This window comes from Brachypodium distachyon, chromosome 1 (genome assembly GCF_000005505.3).
Source record: "Brachypodium distachyon strain Bd21 chromosome 1, Brachypodium_distachyon_v3.0, whole genome shotgun sequence".
Lineage (NCBI taxonomy): Eukaryota > Viridiplantae > Streptophyta > Magnoliopsida > Poales > Poaceae > Brachypodium > Brachypodium distachyon.
In genome coordinates this window covers 11,464,540-11,492,536 of record NC_016131.3, presented here as the reverse complement: position 1 = coordinate 11,492,536, position 27,997 = coordinate 11,464,540, and the positions used below count along the sequence as shown (strand labels likewise).

Genomic DNA, 27,997 nt, shown 5'->3' with positions numbered 1-27,997 from the left:
CGATGGCAATGGCGAAGAGGCCTTCGTCCTTGGTGAGCGCGTAGAACTTGCCTTGAGAAAACGCGATGCCGCGGATGTCGGCCGGCAAGCTGGCCTGGCAGGAGCTGCCCCTGCTGCCCGGGCCCGGCCGGCAGAACGTGATCGACCGGTCCTTGCCGTGGATCAACACGGCCAGGATGCAGCCTGGCGCGTCCGGGGCCGAGGAAGCGGCCATCTTGTCGATGAAGATCGACCCCTGGATCGCGTGCTGGTGGTGCAATTCCGCAAGCTCCGGCAGCAGTACCGCGGCCTTGGAGAACGGGTCGAGGAGGAAGCAACAGCACGGGGCGCCGCAGCATCCGCTGAAGCGCGGCACGTGGTGGCCGCAGATCCGGCGGACGGAGACGGGGCAGTCGCGGACGAGTACGAGCCAGGCGCCGCCCACGGAGCCGCAGCAGCGCGCGTCGGCGGGGAGCGTTGTTGTCAGGCGCTGCACGGCCGCCGTCTCGGAGGACGAGCCGCGGCATCATCTGGTAGCTGCGCACCGCGGCGTGCCAGTGGCGGCGAAGGCGCCTCTGTCGGCGGAGGACGAGGTGGGAGAAGTCGTGGGGAAGGTCCTTCCATGATGGTTTACGGGTTTCGTGCGCCATACTGATCGATCGACGAACAGGATTTGCGTTAATTTGGGCGTCGATCGATGAAAATGTTTTATAATGCGGGTATATTTGAGAGATAAAGTCTGCATTGGTAACCTAATGCAATCCCATCCTTGTCAAATACGGCCGGGATCGAGAAAATTGATGATTGTTTGTGCGAGCGGCCGGGCATGCAGATGATTTGGAAGTTGCATGCTTTGCATACAAGTATTCTCGTTCGGAACAAGGACTTGTATGCGTGACATGCGTCAATACTATCAGGTCACAAGGGAGCTACTGCCATCGATCGAGATACTTAATTGGCGTTGAAATTTTGCCTCAAAAAAAATAATTGGCATGGAAATCAAAGAAAAAAATTACTACAAGTGCAACGGAAGAGTGTAAACCACCGAATGAGCTAATACTTGGTATAATTCTCGCTGTGCTATGTGGATAAAGGTTCTTTACCAAAAGAAACAAAATTAAGGAAAACAATGCTTTGCATATATGCATGTACCTATACCTTAAAGCGTCTAGATACATTAATATTTCGTCACTTAATATGGGACGGAGGGAGTAGTACTTTGGGTTCATGGAGTTAATTGTGACAAGATGTTAATAACCATTTCATGAAGTATCAATGTGGGCAGTTGCTTATAGACAATGGGAGTACATGATTTTACTTTCTCCCAAGAATCCTCCTGTTGGTACCAATTGTGCACCTTTGCTAATTAAACATACTCAATGTCTCAGTTAGTCCAATATCGGAGAACTGATTATGAACATCCTATCCCAAAAAAACAAACGAATGAACACCATACAAAAAAAAATACAGATATTATCAAATAGAATATGAGGGGACCATCAAGTCCTTGATGAATTCATTATACTTGACCTATTTGCATTTAGTCTCACTCAAGGTGTCAATCGGGTCGGGTTTTGCCAAGTGGACTATTACTATACTCATAGCCGCCATACCTATGAGCATACATGTTATCTACTCATGACTTTGCCTACATGTATATATTGATATCACATCGAGTCTAACCTAGTTGAACTGACTGTGCATTAATAATTGATATGAGAACATAATACACATGAAATGAATTGATAATAGATCGATTTGACATATTAAAGTGATTATACATGAATAGAACAAATGAAATAATTGATATTTTGACATCACAAAAATATTGATCGGGCAGACGAGGTGGCCTATGGGAAACCCGTGGGTATGAACTTATATCCATATCCTATCCATGACTAATTAAGTTATCAATGGACAACACCGATGAATGAAAACGACAACCCATGCTCTACCATTCCGGTCAGAGATCCATGGATGGCCTTACCCATGGATGCATTTGCACGCAGACGATCCATAGTGTAGGCCTAACTATACTTGGCCACCTGGGCTGGGCCCTTTAAAAGCAGCCCTAAGGCCCGCGCCCCGCCTTAGGCCGTGCATGTGTCTCAACCTCGAGCCCATGGGCGGGCCGACCCGTTTAGCACTTTTTTACATTTCCTTTTGTATTTTCCTTGTGGCCTGCTAGGCTAAACGGGTCTAGCGGGCCGGTACGATCCGTTTATTACGGGCCTGGGAGGTCTGGGCTGGGCTTAAGGCCAGGCTAAGCCCGTTAGCAGCAGAGTAGGCCGTACCGGTCCGGTCCGGCCCGTTGGCCAGCTATAGGCCCACACCTTATTCCAGTTAGAACTTCTTCTTGCACATCGCCCTTCGCTCTGCCGGTCTCCCCAGTTCCCTGCATACAAATCCAGCACTCGGCAGTCGGCGCCGTGGACGTCAGCCGCCACGGAACCAATGACCACCGCCGCAGCAGCACGTATCACCCCTTCCATCCTGCCCCGTCCACGCAGGAGGGTCTCCGTGACGCGCGCTTCAGCTAGTGGCACCACCGGGCGCGGCCGGCGGCTGCCGCTGTGAGTTTGTCGCCAGCGTCGGGAACGGCGGGCTCTCCGGGGAGGATGAACCTCGCCTCATAGACCGAGTAATAAGCTTCCGCATTTCTTTGTTCTTCTCGCCCTTTCATTTTTCGTCTCATCTCGCCATTTGGTCGAACAAATGATAAACGCTCCGCGAGTACGGTTCGTTGCCTCATTGCCGTTTCCGTGGCGTCGAGAACCGGAGTGTGGAATGGTGAATACGTGCAACTTGGTAACAATGTCAACTTTGTTTTTCTGCGACGGGGTGTTGCATATATTTCTGTTCTTGAGTTGTGCATTGTGTCGAACATATGACCTGCGAAATTGCATTGCGCCAACGGGAGTGTAGTTTCACGCCATGCTTTAGTAAAATAATTACTCCCTCCGTCCAACGAAGGATGTCTCAACTTTGACTAAATTTGAATGCATTTATACACTAAGTCATGTCTAGATACATTCAATTTTTTACAAACTTGAGACATCTTTCGTTGGACGGAGGGAGTATGTCATAGTTATGCATTTGCTTGAAATTCTGCTGCTCTCTCTTATTGACTTTTCTGTTATGCTAAGTTTGACATGAAAAGAATTGTGATGTATGGACTTCGTAAAGTTTCAAATAGAGAGAGGCAAACATGCATATTTGTACTGCCTACCAAATTGGTTCACGTCAGTTGTTGTAATGCCACTATGTCGATAGCCTTTGAAGCCAATATAAGATGATACTAATCAAGTGAACTGTAGTTCAGGCAGTGGTAGCGCTGCACACTGCAACATGAAGGATCTTCTCTGGGTAAATACAATATTTCATCACCCATAAGCTAACCCTCTTCTGCATAATTAACTGGATACAAAACTTTCTGCACTACACTACTGTAGTAGGTTACAATTCTATATAACATCTTAGTTCTGTATGGAACTTTGGATGCTTTATTAAAAAATATATATGTTGCCTTAAGAGAGGCATCATGCTCAAGTTTACATAATTAAAGGCATGTCATATGACTTTGCTTTTTCCTAACCCATATTTTTTGCTATGCTACTTTCCTTTCATCTTGATGCAAAGAAATAGGTTATAGCTTATTACTTTGTTTCTTACTAAGACATACTCTTTACAATATCATCTACAGCAGAAAAGCTCTTGATGCAGCATGAATGACATAAATAACTTGGTTGCAGAAGGGAGCGTTACAAGATTAGGCAGTGCTGGTAGTGCTTTTGTTATGTTTCCTATTGCTTAAATGTATCAAACTTCTGTCATAAGTTTCATTCATCCTATTCATGAATGTTACTGTGTATATCCAGCGAGTCTTTTCCAAGTGGCTGCTTAACACTAGTTTTTGCTTTGTGCGGCGGCCTTCCACAAGGAAGAGTAGTAGAGGCAACTCTTTTTTCTGTGCTTCCTTGCAGCAATTAGATAGATATAGTTTATTCTTACTTTGATTATGGCCATTTAGTCTGATTTTTGCATCTTGATAATGTCGTACCAACTGCTTAATTCATTTAAAATGTAACAACTTGAAGGCGTATGCAGGGGCGGAGGCAGGAAAAAAAATATAGGGAGGCCCAGAATAAAAGGGATGATTTATTAGGGGGGCCAAAGCATAAAAATATGAAGCTCATATGATGAAATTGCAGGGACTAAGTAGAAATACGAAATCTTAGGGGGCCAGGGCCAGTGCTGGCCTGGTCCCTGCCTCCGCCCCTGGGCGTATGGCCCAGAAAGCAGTGGAAAAACTACTTGAGCTCTGCATGCCATTGCTGAAATACAGGTTTGTTTGTTTTGAAGAACAATGTGACAGCATTATACATTTCACAATTGCAGTGAGAACTTAATGATGCTAAAAGATGTTCAACATCCTATATGCAGAAGCTAGGAGAAAATGCCATGCTTGTTGATGCAGGGCATGCTTTTGATCCAGCTTATTCAAAAGCGCTCAGGGTAGATATTGAGAATCTGATTGTATGCCAGCCTGACAATGGAGAGACAGCACTAGAAAGTAATACATTTTCCACTCATGACCGCTCAGTACCTGCCTTTGTTTACTTCAAATTTTTTTGCGTCTAACCTATGTTGTTCTACTTTTTAAGAAGGTTGCATAGTGAATGATTTGGATTTTTTTTTCACAGGAACTTTCCGTTTCAATCCATGTTTGTGATGATTCATTTGATGTACTAAATCTGAATAATGTTTTTCATGTAATATTAGTTAATGACGCTTCAACCTTTAATATCCTTTCCCAATTGCCTTTCTTTGCCATTTGAGGGGTTAATTATGTTTTAGCATCCTGTGACTTCCTTTAGCAATTCTGAAGTTAATTGTATTTCTGTTATTCAGAGCTGTTACTTTGATTCGATAACCAGAAGTTCTAGGATTATATCTATTTTCATTTGAGAAAAACACATACTATTTCAATCACCTGCTACGCTTGAAGGCATAGCTGGGTATATGGGTATATAGATTCACATATAGCTCAAAGTTTCCAACTGATAAAGATCTTTTTTTTGAGGGCCAACTGATAAAGATCACATCCCTATCTGAGGTACAGTGAAAAAGCATTTGTTGTTCAAAGATAGTTTCTAAAATGTCTTTTCCATTTCAGAAATTTTAAACATATAGTATTGATATTTCATCAGCAGCCAGTACGTCGGTTATTTATGAACCATATTAGGTTGATAAAATGATCAGACAAATTCAAAGGTAACACCATATACATATTCTGCAAGACACATTATTTTGTCTTTACTTATTGGCAGTAAAAGTCGCTATGACCTGGTTTTTGTGAATTTGACATGTATGTCCTTTTTCTCTATCAGTTGCTGACCGCATGTGTAGATCTGGAGCAATAGATCTCATCTGTATTGATGCAGTTTCAGCTCTCACTCCACGTGCAGAAATTGAAGTACGATTGTCCCTTTTTGTTCCTTCCCTGATTTATATTCAAAATGATGCATAAATAATATGATTAATCTATTTGCTAGGGTGAGATAGGGAGCAGATGGGTTTACAAACTTGTCTGATGAGTCGAGCATTGAGAAAGATGTCCAGGCAACGCCTCAAAGGCTGGTTGTACTCTTATGTTCTTGAATCAAATACTCCCTCCGTCCCACTATATGAGGCACGCACGTGCTCCAAGATCGTCAAATTAACTACCAAAATACAAATTAATATGGCGTAAAAAATATATCATTAAAAAGTTAATATGACGTAAAAAATATATCATTAAATTCGTAGTCAAATTAACTTTTTAATGATATATTTTTATGAAATATAATTTATATTTTGCTAGTTAAATTTGTGATCTTGGGACGCATGCGTGCCTCATAAAAAGGGTCGGAGGTAGTAAGACACAAGGTGTTCAACATTAGCTTTCTGCTGACGCTTACTGTTCATTTCCATCTTATTCTGTCGCTTGATAATTTCCATTTGTTCTAGATTGGAATATTCTACTGAAGTTACTAGCGGAGGTATTGCTCTGAAATTCTTTGCATCTCTCCGCCTAGAGATACGGCACATTGGGAAGATAAAATCTGTAAGTCAGTGAAGTAAATTTCACCTTCCTAAGGCCTGACTTGAGAAAATTTATCTCATTTTGCCAAGGCCAAGGGAGATGAAGATGTTGGTGTCGAGGTCCGTGTCAAAGTGCAGAAGAGTAAAGTATGTCGAGAATATGCCTAGTTGTTGCTTTGTATTATGCTCCACTATTTGAACAGTGGGCATGAATATCTTTTCTCTTGTTCTTTGCAAGGTCTCCAGGCCCTACAAGCAAGCTGAATTCGAAATCATGTTTGGGGAGGTCGTTAGTAAATTGGTCAGTGTACACATTTTTAAGCTCTTGTCATGGGATCTCATAGATCTTGCCTGAAATATTTTCATACAGGGACGCATTCTTGATTGTGCTGAGCTGATGGAAGTTGTTGCAAAGAAGGATTCATGCGGTACAGTTACAAAGATAGTATCAGGTATGCCAGCCACTTTAGAAATTAGAAGAACTTACATTACGGCTTGTGAATATGTTGCGGAACTTAACCTTGCAGCAGGCAGGCAGCAGCTATCCTTTCATGCCTGGAATCGGAAGTAGTTGTACAAATATAAGTATGTTATGGTCGCTAGATCATTGGATAGATGGGACTAGACTTGAGATAGGAACTAAACTATGAAAAGTTTCTCAGATGATCCAGAAATATATGAGCAATAATCATAAAATTTAAGTTTTTGTGCGGTATCAAGTTTTACATCAGTTTCCAATTTGTTGGGGAAAATGGAAGGGGCTTAATTTGCGCTTACTAAATAAGATAGAAACAACTAAAAAATTTCGAAGGTACCCACAAAAATTCAACATCAATTGCATTTATAACAAGACATAATGATATAAAAAAATCAGATCGAAGATCCATACATATGTATTGGACATTGTTCATAAATTCTAGAATAATCACAAGCTTCCCCCTTTCAGACCTTGGTGAACGAGAAATATGAGTATTTCACAAATAACATGTTCAAGAATAAAAAAACTAATAGTTTCATTCACGTGAAAAATAATTTGAATGTTGTGATTAAGCAGCAAGACCAGTAAGTCCAATGCATGCATGTGCTGTAGCAATGAATTTCAGTATTTAGAACCAATTTATGCGTGTGCCAACATAGGACAAAGGCACGTTGACCAATAAAAAATGCCAAGCATCACCATTTGCAGACAAATTTACCAATTTGCGGTAGATTCTGGACCTGAGGTGGATCCTCAAGGCAGGCCAAGCCGGCCGGTGCTACTCTACCTTTTAAAGGAATTTCCCTAATAAAGTAGGGGATGACCCATGAATTAATCTAACCATCAATTAAAAAAACCCTATGAAAACATAAGAGCAAAGTAGCAAAAATTATTTGCTTTGGATCTTGCTATCCTCTTCGATTATATTGACAATTCCAAAAAATTACTCATGCTATGATTATAGTGGGTTCTCTCGGGATGCCCGAGACCCTCCCGCTCCCGTGTCCCGTCCTGTCCATCGGGGACGCTAGGGTCACTTCAGTAGGAAATGTTGCCAACACATCGTGGTGGCACATGTTCGGTTTGCCCAAAAAGATCAATCACATGAAGACTCACATAGCCAGAATTTTTTTAGCTGCATGCACGTGCCTCTTTTTTTTTATTTCTCTTCTCAATATCTGGTTTCACGTTACAACAAGGTGGTGTCTTGGTCTATATAAACACACAGATCCAATCTTGCCACTCCTACACGGACATGATCAGTATTAGGCAAGAACTACAACACCTAAACATACTAGTACTCCCTAATACAAGTTGTCAACTAATCAACTAGGAAACCCCAATTATACTAATTTTACTAGGACTCGGACTGACTCAAACACATGGCAAGGAAAGATTATTTCCAACTGCACACACCCATCTTCGACCGTAGCAGCATGATCTGAGTCCAGATGGAAAATGCTCTGTGTCTCCGATCTCCGGGCTTGTTTGGTTTGTAGGAATTTTGAATCATAGGAATAAGAAAAGTTGAGGGTTGAAATGTCATGCACATCCCAATTAATCCTTAGGAATTTTCCATGAGGTCTCACCTAATATTTAGAAAACTTAGGAATTAGGTCAATTTGGCAACAATCCTTAAGAATCAAAGGTTTGAAACAAATGCTACACATAGGAAAAAATCCTAAGGTTTGAAATCCTGTAAAACCGAATGAGCCCTCCGTGTGATAATAATCTTCGGGCAGCAGGACTAATTGATGCTTGCACATGTAGTACCAGTAAAGTAAGTCCAATAATGCATGCATGTGCTGTAGGCATTTCAGTATTTAGAACCAATTTATGTGTAGCAAGTGGCACATAGGACAGAGGTACATTGACTAATAAATAATGCCAAGCAACACCATTTGCAGACGAAATTACCAATTTGCGGGTAGATTATGGACCTGAGCTAGCTGAGCCATGTGCGGGTTGTGATGAACTGCATATATAGATTCCGAGACATACATCCTGCAGCCGGGGAATCGTCTGGCAGTTGGAACCATACATGCATGGAGTGGAGTGAACGGAATTAAGAAAACTGCGGTGCACATGGACAGACATGGCTGCAGGTTGGTCTATATATAACAGGAGCGACAAGGCTGTGCGCTTCTTTGTTCCATCAGCTCATCTCTGCCATTAACTCTGCGTTTGTATTTAGCTAGTCCACTCCACTCCGTTAGTACACTTGGGCGAGAGGAGCATGGAAGCATCATGGGTCGTACCTTGCGACTTGGGTTGGTCCATGGAAGAGTCAGCTGCGTGGAGTGATGATAGTAGTAGTTTGCAAACATCCTTCCCTAGCCATAGCCATAGCGAAGTGCAGCTGCAGGTGGTTGAGTATGCAGGCCCAGCCACACACGGTAATTGTAATCCGGTTCAGGTGTTCGAGAAAGCAGCGCAAGTGTTCTGTGATGACTATCTGCGCAGTATGGAATGGAAGATGCACAAGTTTCCTCCAAGCCTGATAGGTGTCCGCTCATGGTACACCCGCCCGCTGACTGTGGCCATCGGCCCTTATCACCACGCGGTTCATCCCAGCGTGCTCGAGGCGGAGAAGGTGAAGCATGTGGCTGCCAACAATTGCATCAGTGACTGTGGCATCTCAGTCCAGGAGATGTACGATGCGGTCTTCTCCGTGTCGCACGTCGCCCGCAGCCTCTACCACCAGGAAGCGGTGGCTCGTATCGGCGACGATGTCTTTTTGCCCATGATGTTCTTTGATGCTTGCTTCTTGGTGCAGTTCATGCGTATTTACAAGCGTGCGCAACACATGGATACGGCGCTTTTCACCTATTTCATCTCCAACGAGGACAGCATCTGCACCGACATCATGAAGCTTGAGAACCAGATCCCTTGGGTGGTGGTTAAAACCATCTTGAGCTTCATGCCAGCGCCCTCACCCTTGGAGAAGTTCGTCACTGCGATGAAACGCCGTCTGAAGAGCAAGATTTCTGTCATTGAAGACATCGTCCTAGATCCCAAGTATGAACCGCCGCATCTCCTCGGTCTCGTCCGGTTCTACATCGTCGGAAACAACAACACCAACAAACACCTCCGGCTTCCTGACGGAGGAGACAAGGACATGTCATTATCTATCAGCGTCGCCGAGCTTGCCAACGTCGGTGTCAACCTCGTACCCAAGGAAGATGCAGCTGGGCTAGTGGACATGTGCCTCCAAGACAACAAGAAATGGCGCATGTTCGGCGATCTCGTCGTGCCGCCCCTGTCCCTGACCGAGGCGAATGCGACCTGGCTCATCAACATGGCGGCCTTTGAGTTATGCAAGACCCCAGACTTCGTAGGTGATCGTATTGATGATGAAGATTCCGCTGTCTGCTCCTACCTCCACCTCTTCGCCATGCTGCTGGACCAGGAGCAGCACGTGCATGAGCTGCGGGAAAACAAAGTCATCGAAGGAGGAGGGCTCACCAGCAAGGAGGCGCTCGAATTCTTCACCTGCATTGGCAAGAACATGCGCCTCGGAAAGTGCTACCTCGACATAATAATAAAGATCGAGAAGTTCAAGCTCAAGAGGTCAGTTTTGCTCAAGTTGTACCTCTTCATTACGAGGAACAGGAATAAAATCATTACCGTGCTCTCGGTCTTCGCTGCAGTTGTTGGCGTCTTGTCGTCGCTCCAAGCTTTGAAGCCAGCTCGCTAAGACTTACTGGTAGTACTTTTTTTTCTAAATACACCAAAGCCGGTGTATTATTTATTTATAGCTAGACAGAAAGTGTGATGCAGTAAAAAGCTCGATTTGGTGCTGGCGCTCCGTCGCCTTCAGATTGTGTCACTTCATTTTTTTTTTGCTTCACTTGTTTTTCAAATGGTGTTTTCATCACTTCGTTGATGAATAATTGTCTCCATTTCTCAAAACATGTATTTTTGTGAGTCTGGCAAGGCACAGGTATTGTGCGTATATCCTAACGAGCGATATAATATGGTTGGTGTTATATTAACTCTTGTCGTCAGTGAGGCAGCTAGCTAGACAACCAGCTGAACCTGGCAATGCTAGACGCCAGCTGTACATTCCATGTATCCGGTAACACATTGATAATATAGGAATCACTATTTGGGCAAGTATGGTGCAGTGCTCCATCTGGTTTTTCTTACACCTGTACGTTGTATTTTGATTTAGGAAAGTCTTCGAAAGCAGATTTTGACTTCACTTTTCCTACAGTATGTTGATAGTTGCCACAAAATCAACATCATATTAAACAAGTTTGAATTACGAATCTATTGGTACAACTTTTGTATACTAACATATGCATATGTACTTTGACTAATTGTTTGTCAAATATTAATAAGTTTCACTTCAGCAAATCAAAATATGACGTCTATTCTATACTAAAAGTATAATGAGGTGTCCCGAGGGGAATCACTATCGCAGAACATAGTATACTACACTAGCACAAAATAAAATTTTCTGCCGCACGCCGTTGAGGAACATGCATGATGTAGCTAATGGGTCATGAGATTATCACTGGACCGCAAACACATAGAGGAAGTAGAGTCGTTCGGTGCAGCATGTTGATGCTGAGTACATGTGCTGCATGCCAGCTTATGCTCGCGGATTCATCTCGTATGGTTTGTCCTAACGGCGAAGGTGCAGCACATCCAAGGTATCCACACGTAAACGGAGGAACGTCATGCAACCCTAACATGGGTTGAGGCCATCCTACACTTATATAGGCATCCCTATAGGGGCTCAACAATTGAGGTCCATTAGGACTATATTCCCAATTCCACTTAGATCCTATCCGATTGGGTTCCAGGCTTCCGGCCCCTTAAGTGTGTGACCCTTTAGGTCCATGAGCACTCAGACGCGGATCAGGGTTTCTTTTGAATTCCTACCTGTGGCCCCAAGTACTCTTGCTTGGTACCGAGTTACACTTACTCGCCCACGAGATCTCAGACTCGAGTCAATAGTTGATAGAAGCTCCTAGCAAAATGTGCTGACTCTTGAGTGTTCACAAAGGCCCAATAACGGTTAGTAGTAAGCCATTATTAATTTATTTGTTCGATTTCAAAATCAAGCTACAACCTATTAAAGTTATTTTTCCTTGGTTTTCTTACTGAATTTTAGGAATATTAAGATGTAGTAAGCCTAGTTTCATTATTCATTAAGATCTCTATTTTTCCAAGGGTGCGTTATTAACTGTATTTTTGAAAAACTATTACTATGTATACCAATAATTGTTAGTATGATAAATGCGGGTTATACATGAGCTCAAGTTTCCATACCTCATAATATACAATTTTGCAACGATGAGTTACACTAACGGTATTTGGAGAATTATTACTCCACATACCAATATAAAGTGGCTAAGAAATATGGATTGCATTACACATGGCCTCAATTTTAACGATGAACTAATTTAACATCACATATGAGAAGCGAACCAAATATGTCCCTATCAAATCTTGTGAGTACCGTAGAAAACAAACAACTAGTTCAAATGATCTAAACTTTAATTTGTATCGATAGAATAATCAAGTGAGACTTTAATCTTGCATTATGCTTTATTATCACGGAAAATATTACCTATTTAAATAACTTGGCATACACATGACTGCCAATGCAAATAACTGGTTTACCAATTCCATATGTGAAATTCAATTATTATTTTTACAAATGTTATATATATCATGCGTGATCAACCATCTCAGGTTCAATTGGTAGGTGATCTGAACTTTAATTATAAATACTAAGATAATTTCACCTACAAACATTCAAACAGTGTGATGCAAAAGTTGATCAACCAGCTGACACACAATCTAGCCTTTAGTTCTAGATTCTGATATAACATCACATACAAATAAAATATTATCTCATGTTTAAATTATGATTTAACTCAATATATTTATATATTGAGTTAACTCAATATATGTTTAAACAGCAGTAACATTTATATATACACTTTTGTGCTTCTAGATATTACGTTGACTAATTTTATTTTTCTAGATATATACTACGGTTTTTAACTTGTCTTTTTTAGGTAATAACTTTGTCGTGTAAATAGTATAACACTACATGTCTATGTCAAGTTGTCAACTAGGAAGTAAAAAAATGATAAAAGATTTCCGCTGGACACCGTGCTAGTGTAATAAAAAGCAGAGGGGATCCTTCTTTTAAAACAAGGCACAAAAGAAATATAAATGCAAAGAACGGTAGATGAAACCTTAAGTAAATTTCAGAGATTCAGTTTTACCATGCGAAAATTTCTCTGGTGTTTTTAGTTAACTCGTTTAGTCCCATTATTTCTCTCTGGAGAACATCATCGAATCTATTCAAATCACATCTTCATGGATCAAGATAAATGAGTGCACTCCCCTCTTCCCACATAAACGAAGGAACCCGCTGCTTTATATAGTTCACTAGATTTCAACAAATGAAAGACCTTTCCCGTAATCTTATCATTAATGTATCTATATAGGCAGATGGCTCTTTTGCTCCTAAATATTTTCTGTGCTCCTACCCGTACTTGTACTACCGGTTTTTTTAATGATCGATGGAGTGGTTGTTTTCTTGGTAAGCTAGGCAACATCTGTTAGAGTGTATGAACTTCTACATGTGTTTATTGTCAAAATGACAGTTTGGCTATGTCACACACTCCCTGCGTTTCACCTCGTGGCATACGAGGTTAGCTATTCTCTCAAACAAACATACTCCCTGCATTTCGGTTTATGGGCCCCAATGCATACTAGGTTAAAGATTTAACTATTCTAACATGATTTTTATATCACAAAAGTTATATCATTACTATTTTCTAATGATATAACTTTTGTGATATAAAACTCATGTTAGAATAGTTAAATCTTTTAAGCTATGGATGCGTTGGGGCTCCATATACCGGAACGGAGGTAGTACAATTTTAGAGATGTCTAGTCTTTGCGAAACCTGCTAGGTAGGAAGATGCGACTGTTCACATGCCAGCAGTCGGCAGGATGCTTTGAAAAGGAAAAACAGCCGCCATCTAATTGTTCATGTCTTGAAACATGATTGTTGGCCACGACACGAGTGACAAAAGCTAGCACAGCTCGCTCAAGCAAGTATAACCATACAATATATCAAATGGCAGCCATTCGTAACATGTCTCGTCGATCAACCAACCATACTATATGGAACCTAGAGCATCAAATTTGGCTGGTTTCCAGAAACGTCACACCAACCGGACGCAACCTTTAGTGGGGTCTCGAAGATGCAACATAATTTATATAGCTGGCCGTCACATGCCTTTGCCATTCCATGGACACGTGCACAAGGACTTTCCGGCTATTATCGATAAAGTCATGCCGGTTTTGGTAGCAGTGCGGCGACAGCTTATCATCGGCTCATTCTGACGGCGGTAGTGATCGTTAGGTCATTCAGAGACCCCAATATAAGTTTTATTATGTTTTATGTGCTTTGTACTACTCATGGACCTTTATAATAAATCCATGTCCTTTTTGCGACAAAAAAAAAACTAAATCCTGCATGTTCTCCTGACCCTGTTCTCTTCGTGTCGAAAAAAAATGCATCGGTTTTTTTTTCTAATGAGTTAAATGAGTCAAGTCGTAGTTGAATGAATCGACATTACGGTCACTTTTGAATTTATTATGTTAACGAGTGGGCTTGACCTACCTCATTATGCAGCCCATACGCACGTCTCTCTAGTCCCGTTGCGTCAAACGCAGGTAGGTACCATCGATTCCCTACTCATCCGTACAAAGATGCAGATCATACGGGCACGAGGCGTTTACCCACTAGAACCATAGAGCAGACGCTAGCTCTCCATATACATTTTCCGTTTATATCATCTTCTGGTTCAGGGAATCTTTCCCCCTTCGCGGTACACTCGACATCGCCCCACGCGATGTCGCGTGCTCGCTGCCCTGACGCAGTTGCGTCATGCGGTTAAGAAACCGGCAACGACCGAGGGACGGCGAGGGATCATTTCCTTTGTTTTCGTACTTTAAGGTAGTGCTTGGTTGGTACTCCCTCCGTATTGTCGTGGTTTTAGTTCAAACATATTGTGAAACCATTTCAATCCACTCTATTCCATGAACTAAACAAAATATATAAGCATTTCATCTCCCTACCAAACAACAAACTAGAACAATTACGTTCCAATCGTTTCATCACATTCCAGCTTAGTCTACAACCAAACACTAATAGCGACCCTATCGTGGGATTTTCCACGCACGCCGCGTCAAGGGCTCAAGGCTGGGTTTGGTTGGAACATTGCCTTGGATGGATGGACTTGGTATGCTGAATGCGAAGGGATTTCAACAAGAAAATTTGGTACCCGGGAATCGGGATTTCTGTGCCTAACTGAACTTGTTCTATGCTAACGTACTGAATTAACCCCATAGATTTACATGAGGCTTCATTCAGTTATGAGAACTAAAACTGAACACGCACCCAGCGATCTCAAAGTTTAGTGGTTTGGCTTGCCACCCCGCCAATACGTAGTACAGAACCGCAACGTTAAGGTGACTGTTTTCCTTTCATTGAAGTCAAGTTGGTCTTCTGGAATTAATTCATCCTTTGACTAGCTTGCCTATTAGGAGTAGGAAGTCGTTATTAAGGAAGATTCCTGACATTTCGAAAAAAAATTGAGTTGCCTCGCTGCCTGACACGTTTGCGTTTATTCAAAGAAAGAAAGAAAGAAAGAAAGAAAGAAAGAAAGAAAGAAAGAAAGAAAGAAAGAAAGAAAGAAAGAAACTGGACGTTCAAATGCTGGGTGCATTTGCATAAGCTCATCAATGCTGGTTGACTCCTTGGAAACTGGCTGTTGAATTGCTGCTGACTGTTGGCCTGGGCTCCTTTTATTCTCCACAGGCGATACTGCTCGGATTGACTGGACACAACTCTGGCAGCCATCTGAAGGCATCTCTGCAAAGGTAAGAAGCGTCATCTCTGTTGCGCCACAGTATATATGCTGCATCTTAGACGTGCTATAGTTGCTTTAGGAGAGAACGAGAATATCATGATAGGTTCTGCAGATACACTGCCAGATCTGAGTGAAAAAGGTAGTACCATTTTCATAAACTGCTGCCAATATCTGCATCTACTGAACCGTCTCTCCATGAGGTTTCTTTTCAAGAAAGATATGCTTTTGAATACCGTTTTCAAGAAAAATATGGTAACCTGCATCCCGTGTCTTCTCCTGTTTTGGCAAAGAGGCTTGTAAAAGAAAAGATGGTCAAGGGAAAAATATGGTTATCTGCATCACGTGTCTCTTATTTTCAAGGGTAAGGTGTCTCTTCTCCCCTACGTCCAACCATCAGCAAGGCAAAGAGAGCGTCAAGTGCAGCTGTTCACTTAAATTTGAGTTGTTGGATATCAGTCTATGAGCAACATCTGTCCTTGCTTTGATTTGTTCCACCATTTATTGGATAGTTCTGCTATATTTGCATCTTTTCTTCCTCAGTGCAGAAATATAATCTAGGGTGGTAACATTCATCTTTTCTGTGTTTTCACACTTTTCAAAAGGAAGACTCTGTGCATATCTTTTTTTTTTAAGTCATATCTTTTGTTTTTGAAGGTAGACGAAACACGAACACAACCTCTAGGGAATAGACATGAAGAGCCTCATATACTATGATTACAACTGGCATATATAACAAAGACAATCTCTACTCTTATGCTAACGTTTAGGTTTTGATTGTATATTGCTTTGTTGAATCTGCAACTGACATAAGCTACAAATTTCAGTTCACATGGCTCGACTAGAATCCCAAGTACAGAAATCCTGTGACTGCTGCAAGACATATGTGGGCCATTTGGAGGGAAAGATGAAGTGTTTCCAGAGGCACATGACTGCTGATTTTAGACATGGCATGGTAAGCCCGTAATAGTTTCAGTGTCTCAAGTGTTCCATTTCCCAGATATCTTTTGTTCATGTCGTTTCGCATGGAGGATTGGCTGGAATATGTTAAGGATAGTTTTTCTTTCTTAGATGTGTTATGGATAGTTATCTAATAGCTAGTTTGAAGAACCTATTTGGTTGGTATTAAACAAACACATAGAAGCTAGTACGTAGTAGATTCCAAACATCATTGCTACAGAGCTCAGGATGATGCTTAACATAACATTGCGTGTTAAATTCTTGGGTTCCAGACCAACAGTTAATCTTGTCAGTCTAAAACATTGTAGCCGAAGAACTTCTCAGCTCAGGATGATGATTAACATTCTTTTGTTCTAATGTCTAAGTTAAACATACGTTGTGTCATTGTGAACTTCTCAGCTCAGGATGATGATTAACATTGTGTGTTCTGATTTCTAAGTTAATATGAATACCAATCACGTAACTGAGCTCCATTCATCAACCCATTTCCTGATTAGTCTCTTTAGAAAATGATTTCCTGAATCTTGATTAGTCTATGGAACATAGTTTTTACATTGCATCTACATCATATTTTTGCTTGCTGTCATTATTGACGGAAACTAGAAAATTGCCACGTTTGTACCAATATTTTTCTTTGTCCTTTCTACAGATCATACCAAACAAGTTCATGGATCATTTTGGAGGAAAGATCTCAAGAACCATTGAACTAGAATCCCCTGATGGTAATACATACGTTGTTGAAGTTTCCAAGAATTTGAGCAAGAAAAGCCCGTGTCATGGATGGGAGGCATTTCTAGATGCACATCACATAGAAGAGAATGATTCCTTGTTGTTTCGTCACATCAAGAACTCACGTTTTGAGGTTCTGGTCCTCGATTCTGATGACTGCGAAAAAGTGTTTTCCTGTGTTGGCATCAAAGTTACCTGTAATGTTCAAGAAAGAAGTTCGGATTATGATGATATTTCAAATAGCTCCTATGCTGATACCACAAAATCATCAGGAAGTAAAGAATTTGCTAGTTGTGAAAGGGTTCACTCAAGCCATCCTAGAAAAACTGCCAAGACACCTGCAAAATACTCCTCATCTGAGGATTCAGGTAAGATATTGATTCTCTGCTGCATTAGCATTATTATCCGAGTTATGTGTTCACAATACATTTATATTAGATTTACTGTTGTCATTTTACCTGTTTAGATGCAGGAGAAGACACTGAAGACATTTGTTCTGAATACGAATCATCTTTTCAGCTAGATGATCTTCAGACACCCTTAGGGTGTGATTATGTCTTATGTCATAGAAGTGCTCAGCCTGGAGTACATGAGGAGAAAGTAACTAGGCTTCTCCAGGATAAGGATATTCGAGCTGAAGCTCCTCTATTAGTGGCTATCATTAGACAGAGCAACCTCAAGTCCCGAAGTTCTGGTCTTGTAAGTTGTACTGTTCTTTCTCGACAGTTTCTCAGTCCACATTTGATTTGCTATAGCCATGTTTTTGTACTCATTGCATGATTATAACTAGGTTCATAGAGAACGACGTTTCCTTGAGAGTCTAGATTAGAAATAACCACATTAAGATGAACAAAACTGGTATGAATCATGTCTACTTATTTAAAGATATATATAAATATTTTTTCAAATATCAAAATATACATTGTATATTCAATATACTATAGGGTAGGCTGGAGCATGGTCCATTTTAAGGATAGTTGTACATGAAAGGCAGTTGCCGATGTTTTCTCGACTTGTTAGTTACAAACTATATTAAACAATGTGCTAAATGTTTTTACAAATTTTTGGCATCAGAAACCATAAACTATGTTGGTTCAATCCGCTCAGATCATCTTGTAATGTTGACACTTTGTTAGTAGCATCACATTCTCTCAAGTGGCTCATGCGCGCTAGGATGCATGGGTCGTGAATACTCCTTTAATAAACCCAAGAACTTTTTCTTGAAAAAAGACTTTACATTACTCTGGAGTTACTCTCTGCATGAACCCCAGCATAGTCATATTTCTTTATCTACTACTGATGCTATGTCATCTGGAATTAGGTAATTCCTAAGGGCTATGCAGCCGAACACTTGCCACATAAAAGTCAAACTGTCATACTGCAGCGCCCAGGCAAGAACAAGAAGTGGTATCACAGATTTCACATTCGGAAAGATGGATGTGCATTCCTTCGTTTGTTAGGCTTTCTCCGGGACAACCAAGTGCAGGAGGGAGATATCTGTGTCTTTGAACCAATGAAGGGCACTGGGAAAAAATTCTCTCTCAAGGTCCATCTACTTCGTGAATCAATACATGGTGGAAGTGGAACTGGACCTAAAAGAGTAAGCTCACCTCATGGTAAATCAAGGGTAAGTTCGGCTACCCATATAAGAATAAGCACAACTCATGGCAGAACAAGGGCAAATGCAACTCCAAAAACCCGTGTGAAGGAGGAACTAGATCATGGTATGTCAAGAAACCTTTGGTAGACTAAAATAATCTGGTACATTTGAATTTCTCTGTTTCTAATAGTAATTCATGTAATATTTTGCACAGGAAGAAGTCATCCATATTCGGGTAGCAACCATGGTCATAGAGCACATAAACAACCTCTCGAGTCTGATGAATATGAAGAACCTGTGGAGCGTCCCTACATGTTATCAGACATTGCATGTCTGACTTGGGAGCAGGAGAAGAAAGTTAAGCGGCGAGTTGACGCCATTCAGTCTGAAGTTCCCATTTATGTGTCAATAATGAACAACAGCTCTGTTGGTGCCAACAGGCTCTACCATCTAGTAAGTCGAAATCTTTTCTGGACACATTAAAGCTGTCAATAGGATGTAATATTTTCTCTCCATTTTGTTTTCTTAAACATGTAAGATTTCAGCTAACCTGTTGTTATAATGCAACACTTTGCATCTGGAAACAGACCATTCCCAAGAAGTATGCTGCTAAGTATCTTCCAGCCGGAGGGCACACTCTGAGACTCCTGAGGCCAGAGAGGAGCAAGACATGGGATGTCGAGATGCACCCAAGGGTTGGCGGCGCGAAAATGCTCAGGGGAGGTTGGCATGAGTTTGCCAATGAGAACCGTCTGCAAGTCCAGGATCTCTGCCTGTTCCAGCTGATGAAGAACGAGAGGAGACTTACCATGATGGTCTACATCATTCGTCACAATGATAAGCGTTAGTTTCTAGTTTCCAGCACAGGAGAGTGATCTGGTGTCTGTTCTGTTGGTATTTCACTATTTTGTGTGTGCCTTTAGTGGTTTTTAAATCTGAAAACTGTTTGGAGTTTATGGCTACTATCCAAAATAAGGGAGAAACCTATGTTTATGATGGCTAACTAGCTCTCTCACATACTATTAATCAAGGGAGAATCCTAGGATTTTATAACGGCTAATAATTAGCTCTCTGATGCACAACATCCAGCACCTTGTAGTAATTTCAGTAAGTTAGCTACTGGTGGCTGCTGGGTATTGCAATTTCCTAATTGGAGCCAAGGTTGAGTCTATATGAGAATCAAGTAAACTTGCTTGCCAGCCCAAATCAAACAACAAATCAAGTAGGGAACCCAAACTATCTTACCTTTCTGAATTTGATAATTGCAAATGGCCTTTTCAATTTCTGAAGTTGATCATCAGCAAAAAAAAAAAAGGAAAAACAAATCGAGGATGAGAACGTTTTTCAGAACAGAGAAAAACAGAAGCACATCTTTTCAATTTCTCACCAGCCTGCTTATTATAACCGATGCTTCATATGTCAGTACTACAAAAACCTACAGAAAAAAACTGGAATATTTGCTGCCAACCGCAAATATGTCAGTACTACAAAAACCTACAGAAAAAAACTGGAATATTTGCTGCCAATCATAAAAAAACTTCATATGATTTCACCCGACCGCAAATCAAATGGCATAGGTCAAGCTGATGAAAATACTGAAACACTTGGCATTTGTTTACCTGAAAGAACACCCTGTAGATCACCAACAGCTGAGGTGATGTATAGTCAATTACCTTGTTCGTTTTCAGTACTTTTCTTGTGCTGCTTTAGCACCTCATAACTTCGTGACAGATCAACTTCTGGTTCTACATTACGAAGCCTCGCATTCTTCCTAATAACAGAAACCAACTGAACGACAGGAGCTGCTTGGAGAATGGAGCTATCCTCATCATCCATAGCCTGCAGTGGTCCCTCCTGTGCAGCAATTCTATCACAAAAGGACACCAAAGATGGGTTCATCTGTGACAACATACCTTGCACCTGAACAAGAGATCCATTAGTTAGGCGAATAAAAACCTAGTCAACGACTACCTATAGGCACACATGATAGAACAAGAAAAAAAACACATCTCGGAGTTCACAGGCTCTACTGACGATCATAGAGCCGTTGTAGTCATCACCATTATAAGTCTGCACAAATAGTAAAATGGTTAGCAGCAAACCTATAAATACAGCAGTCAGTCGAGTTTGATCAGCATTTCAGTTACCATCTTCAGAAATATCACAACCATCTATAGCTACACAGTAGTGGTGGAAGTTTGGTCATTTTTTCAGTTGCCATCACCAGAAAGATCAGTATTAAATTGCAATGTGCTTGCTATGTAACAAGAGTGGAAAAACAAAATGCCCCAGAAATCAAAATCACCTTCGCATTTGAAACTATAAGATCAATATCCTACATAAATGCTTCCCGAGTGAAGTACTGTCCAGAGTACACCCGCTGCAAGACAGTCGACAGAAGCCATATCCATGGGGTTGTGGGCTATTACTCTATAGTCGGGTACTTCCTCTTCTGATACTGGGAAGTGAAATTCATTGAACCTTTTGTTGAACAGAATGCTGAAAAGAAATCATGCGTTTAGTTATTCCTTCTGGTCTGAATATCAAGTGAACAATACTGTCTGACAAGATAGATGCTTTTTGCGTATGCAACAGAATATTATATTTAAATGTACTTATAAATCATATATTAAACAAATTCTACCTTGAAATATGTCTCAAAAGAATGTTCTTTCAGCTATCTGAAGTTCAAATGTGTAGAATTTAAGTTTTACTACATCTTATTAAGTTAAAATTATAACTTCCTAGCTGATAGTATTTCTTCACTCTTAAGTAAGAGCACTGAAGATAACAGAAATATCAGCTCATCAGCAGCATAAAGGGCATCTTATTATTAGCTTAGCTTAACGGTTTTCACCACCCTTTATGATGAACCAGGTCCTTCTTTAGTAGTGGAGATAATATTAGAACCAAGAGCGGTACTCGACCATACATAATTATGATTTTCAACTATCCTACCAGGAACAGCTTTATTCATCTAGAACGGAACTGCCCAGGCAAATTCATGCTAGCATTCTTTTGATCAACTAAATGTATCCCAAGGTTTAAATAAGCATGGGCATCGGCCAAAGGCCGGATTACTGTAGAGCACAGAGGCAATGTTTTACTATTCTCTAACAGAAGCATAAGACCTCAAGAGTTATTTGGCAAGAACAAATTAACAGAACTGGAAATATATGCAACTCTGAAGGAGTAAATGGCAGACCGGTTACAAATGTGTTGGAGACACATTCTCATCCGACGAACAGCGTGTTGCTCAGCTTCTGCCTTAGCTTTCAGCTCGGAAAACCTTAGGACCATCTACATCCTTTGGTGCTTTTGGAAGATCAATAGAAGCTTTCTTGTCTTTCGACTTACGTCTTCAGTCTTCCATTTGACGTGAGAACAATGACTCAAACAATATACTGAAGTATCTTAATCTATCATCATCACTCGGCCGATCCACTTGATATCTACTATCAAACAGAAGATTTTTCATTGTGAAAATATGATAAGTAGGAGGAAATGCACTGAACTGATATGAAACGTGCAACACTGATCGGACCATAAAGTGTTATACGGTGAAGTATAGTTAGTTAGAAAGCATATCAACAGAAAGAAACAAATCTTGTTCCCATTGATGTGCCTGTTGAGCACACCTTTCCTATGCAAGGAGATAGTTTCCAAGTTTCTTGGTCAAAGAACAATGATGGGATAGTCTATGACATATTTCGAGCACTCACATAGCTCAAAAGATCAAGAGGAAAAAACCCAACCAATCAACCAGTAATAAATAATTTAAACAAATCAGTGCAGAAGGCAAAAATCCATATAACTTGGACAGTGACAAGAACTAAGTCAAAGAAACCCAGGCAAAATGGAATAAACATTGTCCAGGAACATACACACTACGGGAAGAAAACGGAAGCACACTCTTCTTCGAGGTCATCAAAGGCCACTGAGGATGTTCGTAGCAACAAAACTGGAAGGTTGGATGCCAACTCATTCAACAGGGTCAGTAACACACACAGCCCTAAGCTGTTCATGTGCCTGTTAAATCAAGGACCGATTAATTAGGTAAATAATCGATTATTCATCATGTACAGGAAAATAATTTCTTAGTGCCAAATTTTATTTGCATTGGACATCATATACTAACCGTATCCCACCAAAGATGGAACTGAGGCAGGTGGAGTATGGACGGTGTTGTCCTCCTTACTTCCCCAAAAATATGCACAAGAGCTTCTTCATGTGTCTTTGGACTTGGATCGGAGAGAAGAGATGGCAGGCCCAAGGAGTGAAAAAAAAAATTCAAGCTCATGCAGAACAGCTGGCCCAACATGATCCTGATAAGCCCAAAACACATTAGTAAGAAGAAAGAATGGCATGATAACACATATACTATGTATAAGAGGAGAATCTTCCATGTATGCCACAGAACCTCCATGGCGCCGCTTATCCACGTACAAGGGTAGAGAAAGTTGAAACGATGTGCGGATGAGGAATGATATAGAATGTGACGGCTCAGGTCGAACAATGCAAGTCAATTATTTTCTGCTAATTTTATTTATTAAAACGCATCAATACATCCAAACTTATCGGCCACAGTCTCTAATAACTTCTTTCTACAGCCTACAGGAATTGGACCTTGTCTAGCTACAAGAAGTTTCTATAAGAGATCTGTGCCGATTAGACTCAAAGATAACAAGACAGAGGAAATCTTTCTAAAGATCAGACTAGAGGACGACAATAAGCCTCATCTTTCCTGCTTCTAGTGCATCCTAGTCTGCATCTTCTACTTCTACTCTGATGAACTTCCAATACTTCCTCGTCACCACGAGAGTTCTGCACCTCGCCATCGACGACACACCGTCTTTCACTAATTTATACCATAGTATATGCTCCAAAATTAACAAAAAAAACAGAGAAAAATGCAGTTATAGAAATAGGACAGTACACATATATAATATATAAACACAAACTAAGCTTCTATGTGTATGTGTCCCATGACTGAAAAGGAGGAGGCAAGTACTCTTGCATCATGGATGGAACAAATATACTATGGACTCTAATTAAGTGTGTTCAGAATGTAATTATGAATGGAACACAATTCAAACTAAGTCATATCTATTAAAATACTTATCTACGAACAAATTTAAAATTGGGTAAAACTTACCGAAAACTTTTTTTTAGATGATTTTATCAGCTGAAAGAAACACATCAAGGGAAAATAACGAACAAATATACTATGGATTCCAATTAAGTGTGTCCAGTATTAGAATGTAATTCTGAATGAAACACAATTCAAACTAATACTTATCTACGAACAAATTTAAAATTGGGTAAAACTTACCGTAAACTTTTTGTAGATTCTGAAAGAAACACATCAAGGGAAAAGAATGAACCTGGGCCTGTGCTGATTGATCGGATCAGCTAGATGAAGAACAAAAAAAAACCTGTTTTTTGAATGATTTGATCGGTCGGAAGCCCATGAGCAAACATTAGAGGATGGTGATATAGAAGAATTCCTCCCCTTTAGGTGCCTCGTCTCCATTGCCTTCCACAATATTCTGATCCAAAACCTTGATTCCTCCCTTTACTGCCCTCTCCTCCCCGCCACGGCAGTACTGCGAGTCCGTGTCAATAACACAACCCCGTTGACAAGAATAGGAAGCCGAACCTCGCCGACGGCGCAACGCCAGGCTGCGATCTTGAACTGACGAGGACCACCCACGAGCCTCAGATTCGTCAACAAGAAAACTGTCACCGCGGCTTCGCTTCTTTCTCTCGGCGGGGCCGCTGCTCTGCGCCGGCTGGACGGGATACACGAAGTTGAAGGCGCCATCGACAACGAATAAGACTTCCGAACCGTGGAACGGGATCCCGACGGCTGCCATGCCCAGCGAGGAATCGAGATCGAGTCGCGGAGCAGAGAAGAGAGAGCGCGAGGATGGAAGACTCAGGCGGAGGCAGACTTGAGTTATGGTTGGACAGATGTTTGTTGGAGTCCGATATCGGCTCGAACTAGTGTTCGATAATGTGGTGTCACTCGGCTGTCAATCGTGGGGAATATCAGCTGACAGTTTTATTTAGGGTTCTACAATATCAGAATTCTTTTTTTCGTTTTACGATAGGGCTAGTCTTCTGGCGCGTACGAGCACAACGACTCGTTGAGTACAAGTGTGTATCATGCATGCGTATAACTCGATAAAAATCCATGTGTTTAAAATGTTTTAATTCATAAACCGTATACTCGATTTACAATTCGTCTTCACCGTTAGCTTTGTCTCGGAAAGATATTCAAAACTAGGTGTCATGTTGATATGTTTCGACAAACTTTTTTTTTCATCTTAAAAGTTACCATCCAATAATATGTCAAGTTGCCATCCTTGTCATTAACAAATTGCCACATGGGATTTATGCATTAAATTTGCCATCTCATAATATATAAAGTTATCATCTAATAATATATCAAGTGGCCACCCTGTTAGTAACATACTACCACATGCTAACTTCGTACAACGACATAGGATGGCGATTTATGCATTAAAATTACCATCTCATAATATATGAAATTTCCGCCTGTTAACTATAAACATGTGGTAATTTATTCTAAAATAAGATGATAACTCATACATTCCCGTTGGTAGATTCGATGACTTTTTTATCTTAAAAGTTACCATCCAACAATATAGTATCAATTTGCCACCCATATTAGTAACAAAATTATCATGTGGTAATTTCATAAAAATTAGGTTGGTCATTTATGCATTAGAGTAACCTCTTAATGATATTAGAAGTTACTACGTGGTAACTTATTTCAGAGTAATATAGTAATTTGTGTATTATCGCCTAACGTGTGATATGCTAAAAAAATGTTGGAGTACTGAAGACATGTATGCATGTTATATTAAACAAACGCCGAGTGCTAGAGTGAAGCTCCACACTAGACCATTCATGCCCAAACACTAGAATGACTGGTACATAATCACAATTTCCAAAGCCAATAGCACGGGAACGGTGGCATGCATGTATGATAGAGGCAAAAGACGTTGGCAGAGTTAAAATGTTCTAACTTTTATATTGTGTATTTGATTTGCGATCGATCCATCCTTATGGCTAGTTTTGTCTCGACGAGATATTCAAACTAGAATCATGTTGGTATGTCTCGATTAACTTTCTTCGTCTTAGAAGTTATCACCGCTAATATATCAAGTTGCCACCTAGCTTGTTAGTTACAAATTACCACGTGCTACTTTCATACAAAATAGGTGGGCACAATGAAAGTTGCCGTCCAATAACATATAAAGTTGTCACCGTGGTAGTAACAAGTTACCACGTAGTACGTTCTATCAAACTAAGATGGTAGCTCGTGCATTATCATCCGGTAACAAAAGGGTCACAAAAAAATTGTACCGAAACATGTTCAAAGGGGATCTAATTTTGAAGGCCTCGTCGATATGAACACATTTGTGAAAACGGATTGTGAATTAGACAAGTAATTTGAGCTACAAAATATTTTGAATCTTCAGAATCAACTAGTGCTCTTTTGTATTCATATCTAGCCATGCATCGCATGGCATGCACGTACAAGGCCTGACAGCATGCAGCTCCTCCGTTCAGCAGCAGCACCCAACACGCAGGCACACATCACGCGAGGGAGGCCGAACGGACGGAGATGCGTCGCGCGCGGAGACTCCCGCGCACACGTTCACTCCATATAACTCCTGATGAAAATCTTTTTTAAATGTTTTCAAATACGTAACACTATTATTATCATGTAGTTACTGTTAAAAAATTGTTATCATGTAATTTGATTTATTTAAGTTACATGTCCAGAAAATTTATTTATTTTTCGAAGAGGATCATCTATCTTTTACTCGTAATAATCATCAACAACAGTACAAACAACTTTAAAATAATAAAATTACAAATAGATCTTTAGACCATCTAGTGACGGCAACAAACACTGGAACGAGCCGAAGGGCGGCCACCGTCCATCTGAAAAGCAGGACATAGCTTGCCAAAAGTGAGCATGTGATAATAGATGGTGGGATAGTACATAGTACTCGTGCTAACGCTCCAAGCCTCCAAAGATCCAGAGCAGAAACCTGAGAATCATAGGTCAGAAGAGCCATACATGAACACGAAATGAGCACGAAAGCCGATCGAAACCCAAGGGATTCGTCAGAAACCCAAAAAACCGGCCGAATCCTAAGAGATTTGCCAGACACACCGCTCCACACGCCTTCACCGGCGCTAGGCGCACCACCGGAGCGAGGACAAAGCAAAGAGGACCTTATTCTAGTTGCAAGATGTTCCCGCCGCTTCGCCATCTCAAAAAAGACTTTAAAAAAACCAAAAACTAGAAACTGGAGATCCTTTCGCCGGCAAGCGGCTAGGATCCGCGGCAATTTCAAGGCCAAGAAGGCCATCGGAGACGGGACAGGCCAGCGGCGACGCCGGCGAAGGGCTTGGAAACCGTGGCTGCTGCTTGTCGCCTGCAGATAGCCACCAGTTTAGAGCATGATAATTGGTACATGTGTGAAGGTTTTTCTTTTTAGAAGAGAACCAAATTGACAAATTGTGGATCAGATTATTGTTTCTGTTTTTGGTTATTTATAGTATGTCCGTGCATTTGTGCGAACGGTTATATAGCGTGTGCATGTGTGCAACACACATAGTGCATAGTAGGAAGAAATAATTATGAGCAACTATGTGTGTTATTCAAGCAAGTACATGAATAAACATGTCAATTATGAAAGACAATTGCGTTCGCTTGTGTGCAACCGAGAGAGAGAGTAATTCAAATCTTTAAAATGTTGATCTTAATTTTTTTTAGTTTTTGCTCTTCATATGTCACAAAATGTGTATCACTAGCTAATAAAACCCCGTACCGATAGCTAGAAAAATCATTCTAGCTAATATGTCACCTCACTAATAAAACCTCGCATGCTCGGTCACACATTGAAATCCAATACATATGTGCTAGTGGTGAACCTTGAAGAATTTATTCATCTAGCACGCCAAAAACCAACTTGGATTGTAGGGTAATGTGTGCGATCCGCCATGTGATACTAAATGCGTTACGGTAAAATTTGAAGGTCATGTCACACGCATTGAAATCTGATTATGATATGTGCTACTTGTGAACCTTGGAGTAGTAATTCACATATGCGTGTATGCTACCTACAAGCGGTTGAATTTATTCATCTAGTACGCCAAAAGCCAGTTGTAGAATATCGTAGGCGATCCACCATGCGTTACTACAATAAGTAC

At 40.9% G+C, this 27,997-nt stretch overlaps 3 protein-coding genes and 1 pseudogene across 16 annotated transcripts; 3 read left to right on the top strand and 1 right to left on the bottom strand.

Annotated features, from left to right (window-relative positions):
* Window positions 1-221: 221 nt before the first annotated feature.
* Window positions 222-7,032, top strand: LOC112269760 (DNA repair protein recA homolog 1, chloroplastic-like). Its single transcript, XM_024456824.1, has 9 exons — window positions 222-593; window positions 4,423-4,552; window positions 5,370-5,455; window positions 5,545-5,615; window positions 5,989-6,085; window positions 6,154-6,210; window positions 6,302-6,352; window positions 6,434-6,515; window positions 7,010-7,032. Exons 1-9 carry the CDS (start codon window positions 222-224, stop codon window positions 7,030-7,032), a joined length of 969 nt encoding a protein of 322 aa, XP_024312592.1.
* LOC100837124 lies at window positions 2,364-10,660 on the top strand. Of its 14 annotated transcripts, XM_024463321.1 has the most exons (10): window positions 2,364-4,324; window positions 4,423-4,552; window positions 5,063-5,095; window positions 5,193-5,253; window positions 5,370-5,455; window positions 5,535-6,085; window positions 6,154-6,210; window positions 6,302-6,349; window positions 6,434-6,515; window positions 8,449-10,660. In XM_024463321.1, the coding sequence occupies exon 10, from the start codon at window positions 8,778-8,780 to the stop codon at window positions 10,236-10,238; it is 1,461 nt and encodes a 486-aa protein (XP_024319089.1). In that variant the 5' UTR covers window positions 2,364-4,324; window positions 4,423-4,552; window positions 5,063-5,095; window positions 5,193-5,253; window positions 5,370-5,455; window positions 5,535-6,085; window positions 6,154-6,210; window positions 6,302-6,349; window positions 6,434-6,515; window positions 8,449-8,777; the 3' UTR covers window positions 10,239-10,660. The 14 variants fall into 14 exon arrangements, with proteins under 14 accessions (XP_024319089.1, XP_024319086.1, XP_024319077.1 ...); XM_024463318.1 differs by having other exon boundaries at window positions 2,364-2,620; window positions 4,087-4,324; window positions 4,423-5,253; XM_024463309.1 differs by having other exon boundaries at window positions 2,364-2,620; window positions 3,683-4,324; window positions 4,423-5,253.
* A 5,610-nt stretch (window positions 10,661-16,270) lies between these two features.
* Window positions 16,271-19,898, top strand: LOC100836815 (B3 domain-containing protein Os03g0620400). Its single transcript, XM_010234253.3, has 6 exons — window positions 16,271-16,405; window positions 17,060-17,507; window positions 17,612-17,838; window positions 18,461-18,863; window positions 18,954-19,192; window positions 19,327-19,898. Exons 1-6 carry the CDS (start codon window positions 16,283-16,285, stop codon window positions 19,585-19,587), a joined length of 1,701 nt encoding a protein of 566 aa, XP_010232555.1. The 5' UTR covers window positions 16,271-16,282; the 3' UTR covers window positions 19,588-19,898.
* A 139-nt stretch (window positions 19,899-20,037) lies between these two features.
* LOC100836504 lies at window positions 20,038-24,777 on the bottom strand (annotated as a pseudogene).
* Window positions 24,778-27,997: the final 3,220 nt, after the last annotated feature.

Bases quoted from the DNA above. Each gene is read 5' to 3' on its own strand.
- LOC100837124 (XM_024463318.1), top strand. From the start codon at position 8,778: ATGGAAGCATCATGGGTCGTACCTTGCGACTTGGGTTGGTCCATGGAA.
- LOC100836815 (XM_010234253.3), top strand. From the start codon at position 16,283: ATGGCTCGACTAGAATCCCAAGTACAGAAATCCTGTGACTGCTGCAAG. The intron at 16,406-17,059 runs GTAAGCCCGTAA...TCCTTTCTACAG, and splicing joins CTGATTTTAGACATGGCATG to ATCATACCAAACAAGTTCAT. The intron at 17,839-18,460 runs GTAAGTTGTACT...ATCTGGAATTAG, and splicing joins AGTCCCGAAGTTCTGGTCTT to GTAATTCCTAAGGGCTATGC.
- LOC112269760 (XM_024456824.1), top strand. From the start codon at position 222: ATGAAGATCGACCCCTGGATCGCGTGCTGGTGGTGCAATTCCGCAAGC. The intron at 4,553-5,369 runs GTAATACATTTT...TTTCTCTATCAG, and splicing joins TGGAGAGACAGCACTAGAAA to TTGCTGACCGCATGTGTAGA. The intron at 5,616-5,988 runs GCTGGTTGTACT...CATTTGTTCTAG, and splicing joins GTCCAGGCAACGCCTCAAAG to ATTGGAATATTCTACTGAAG.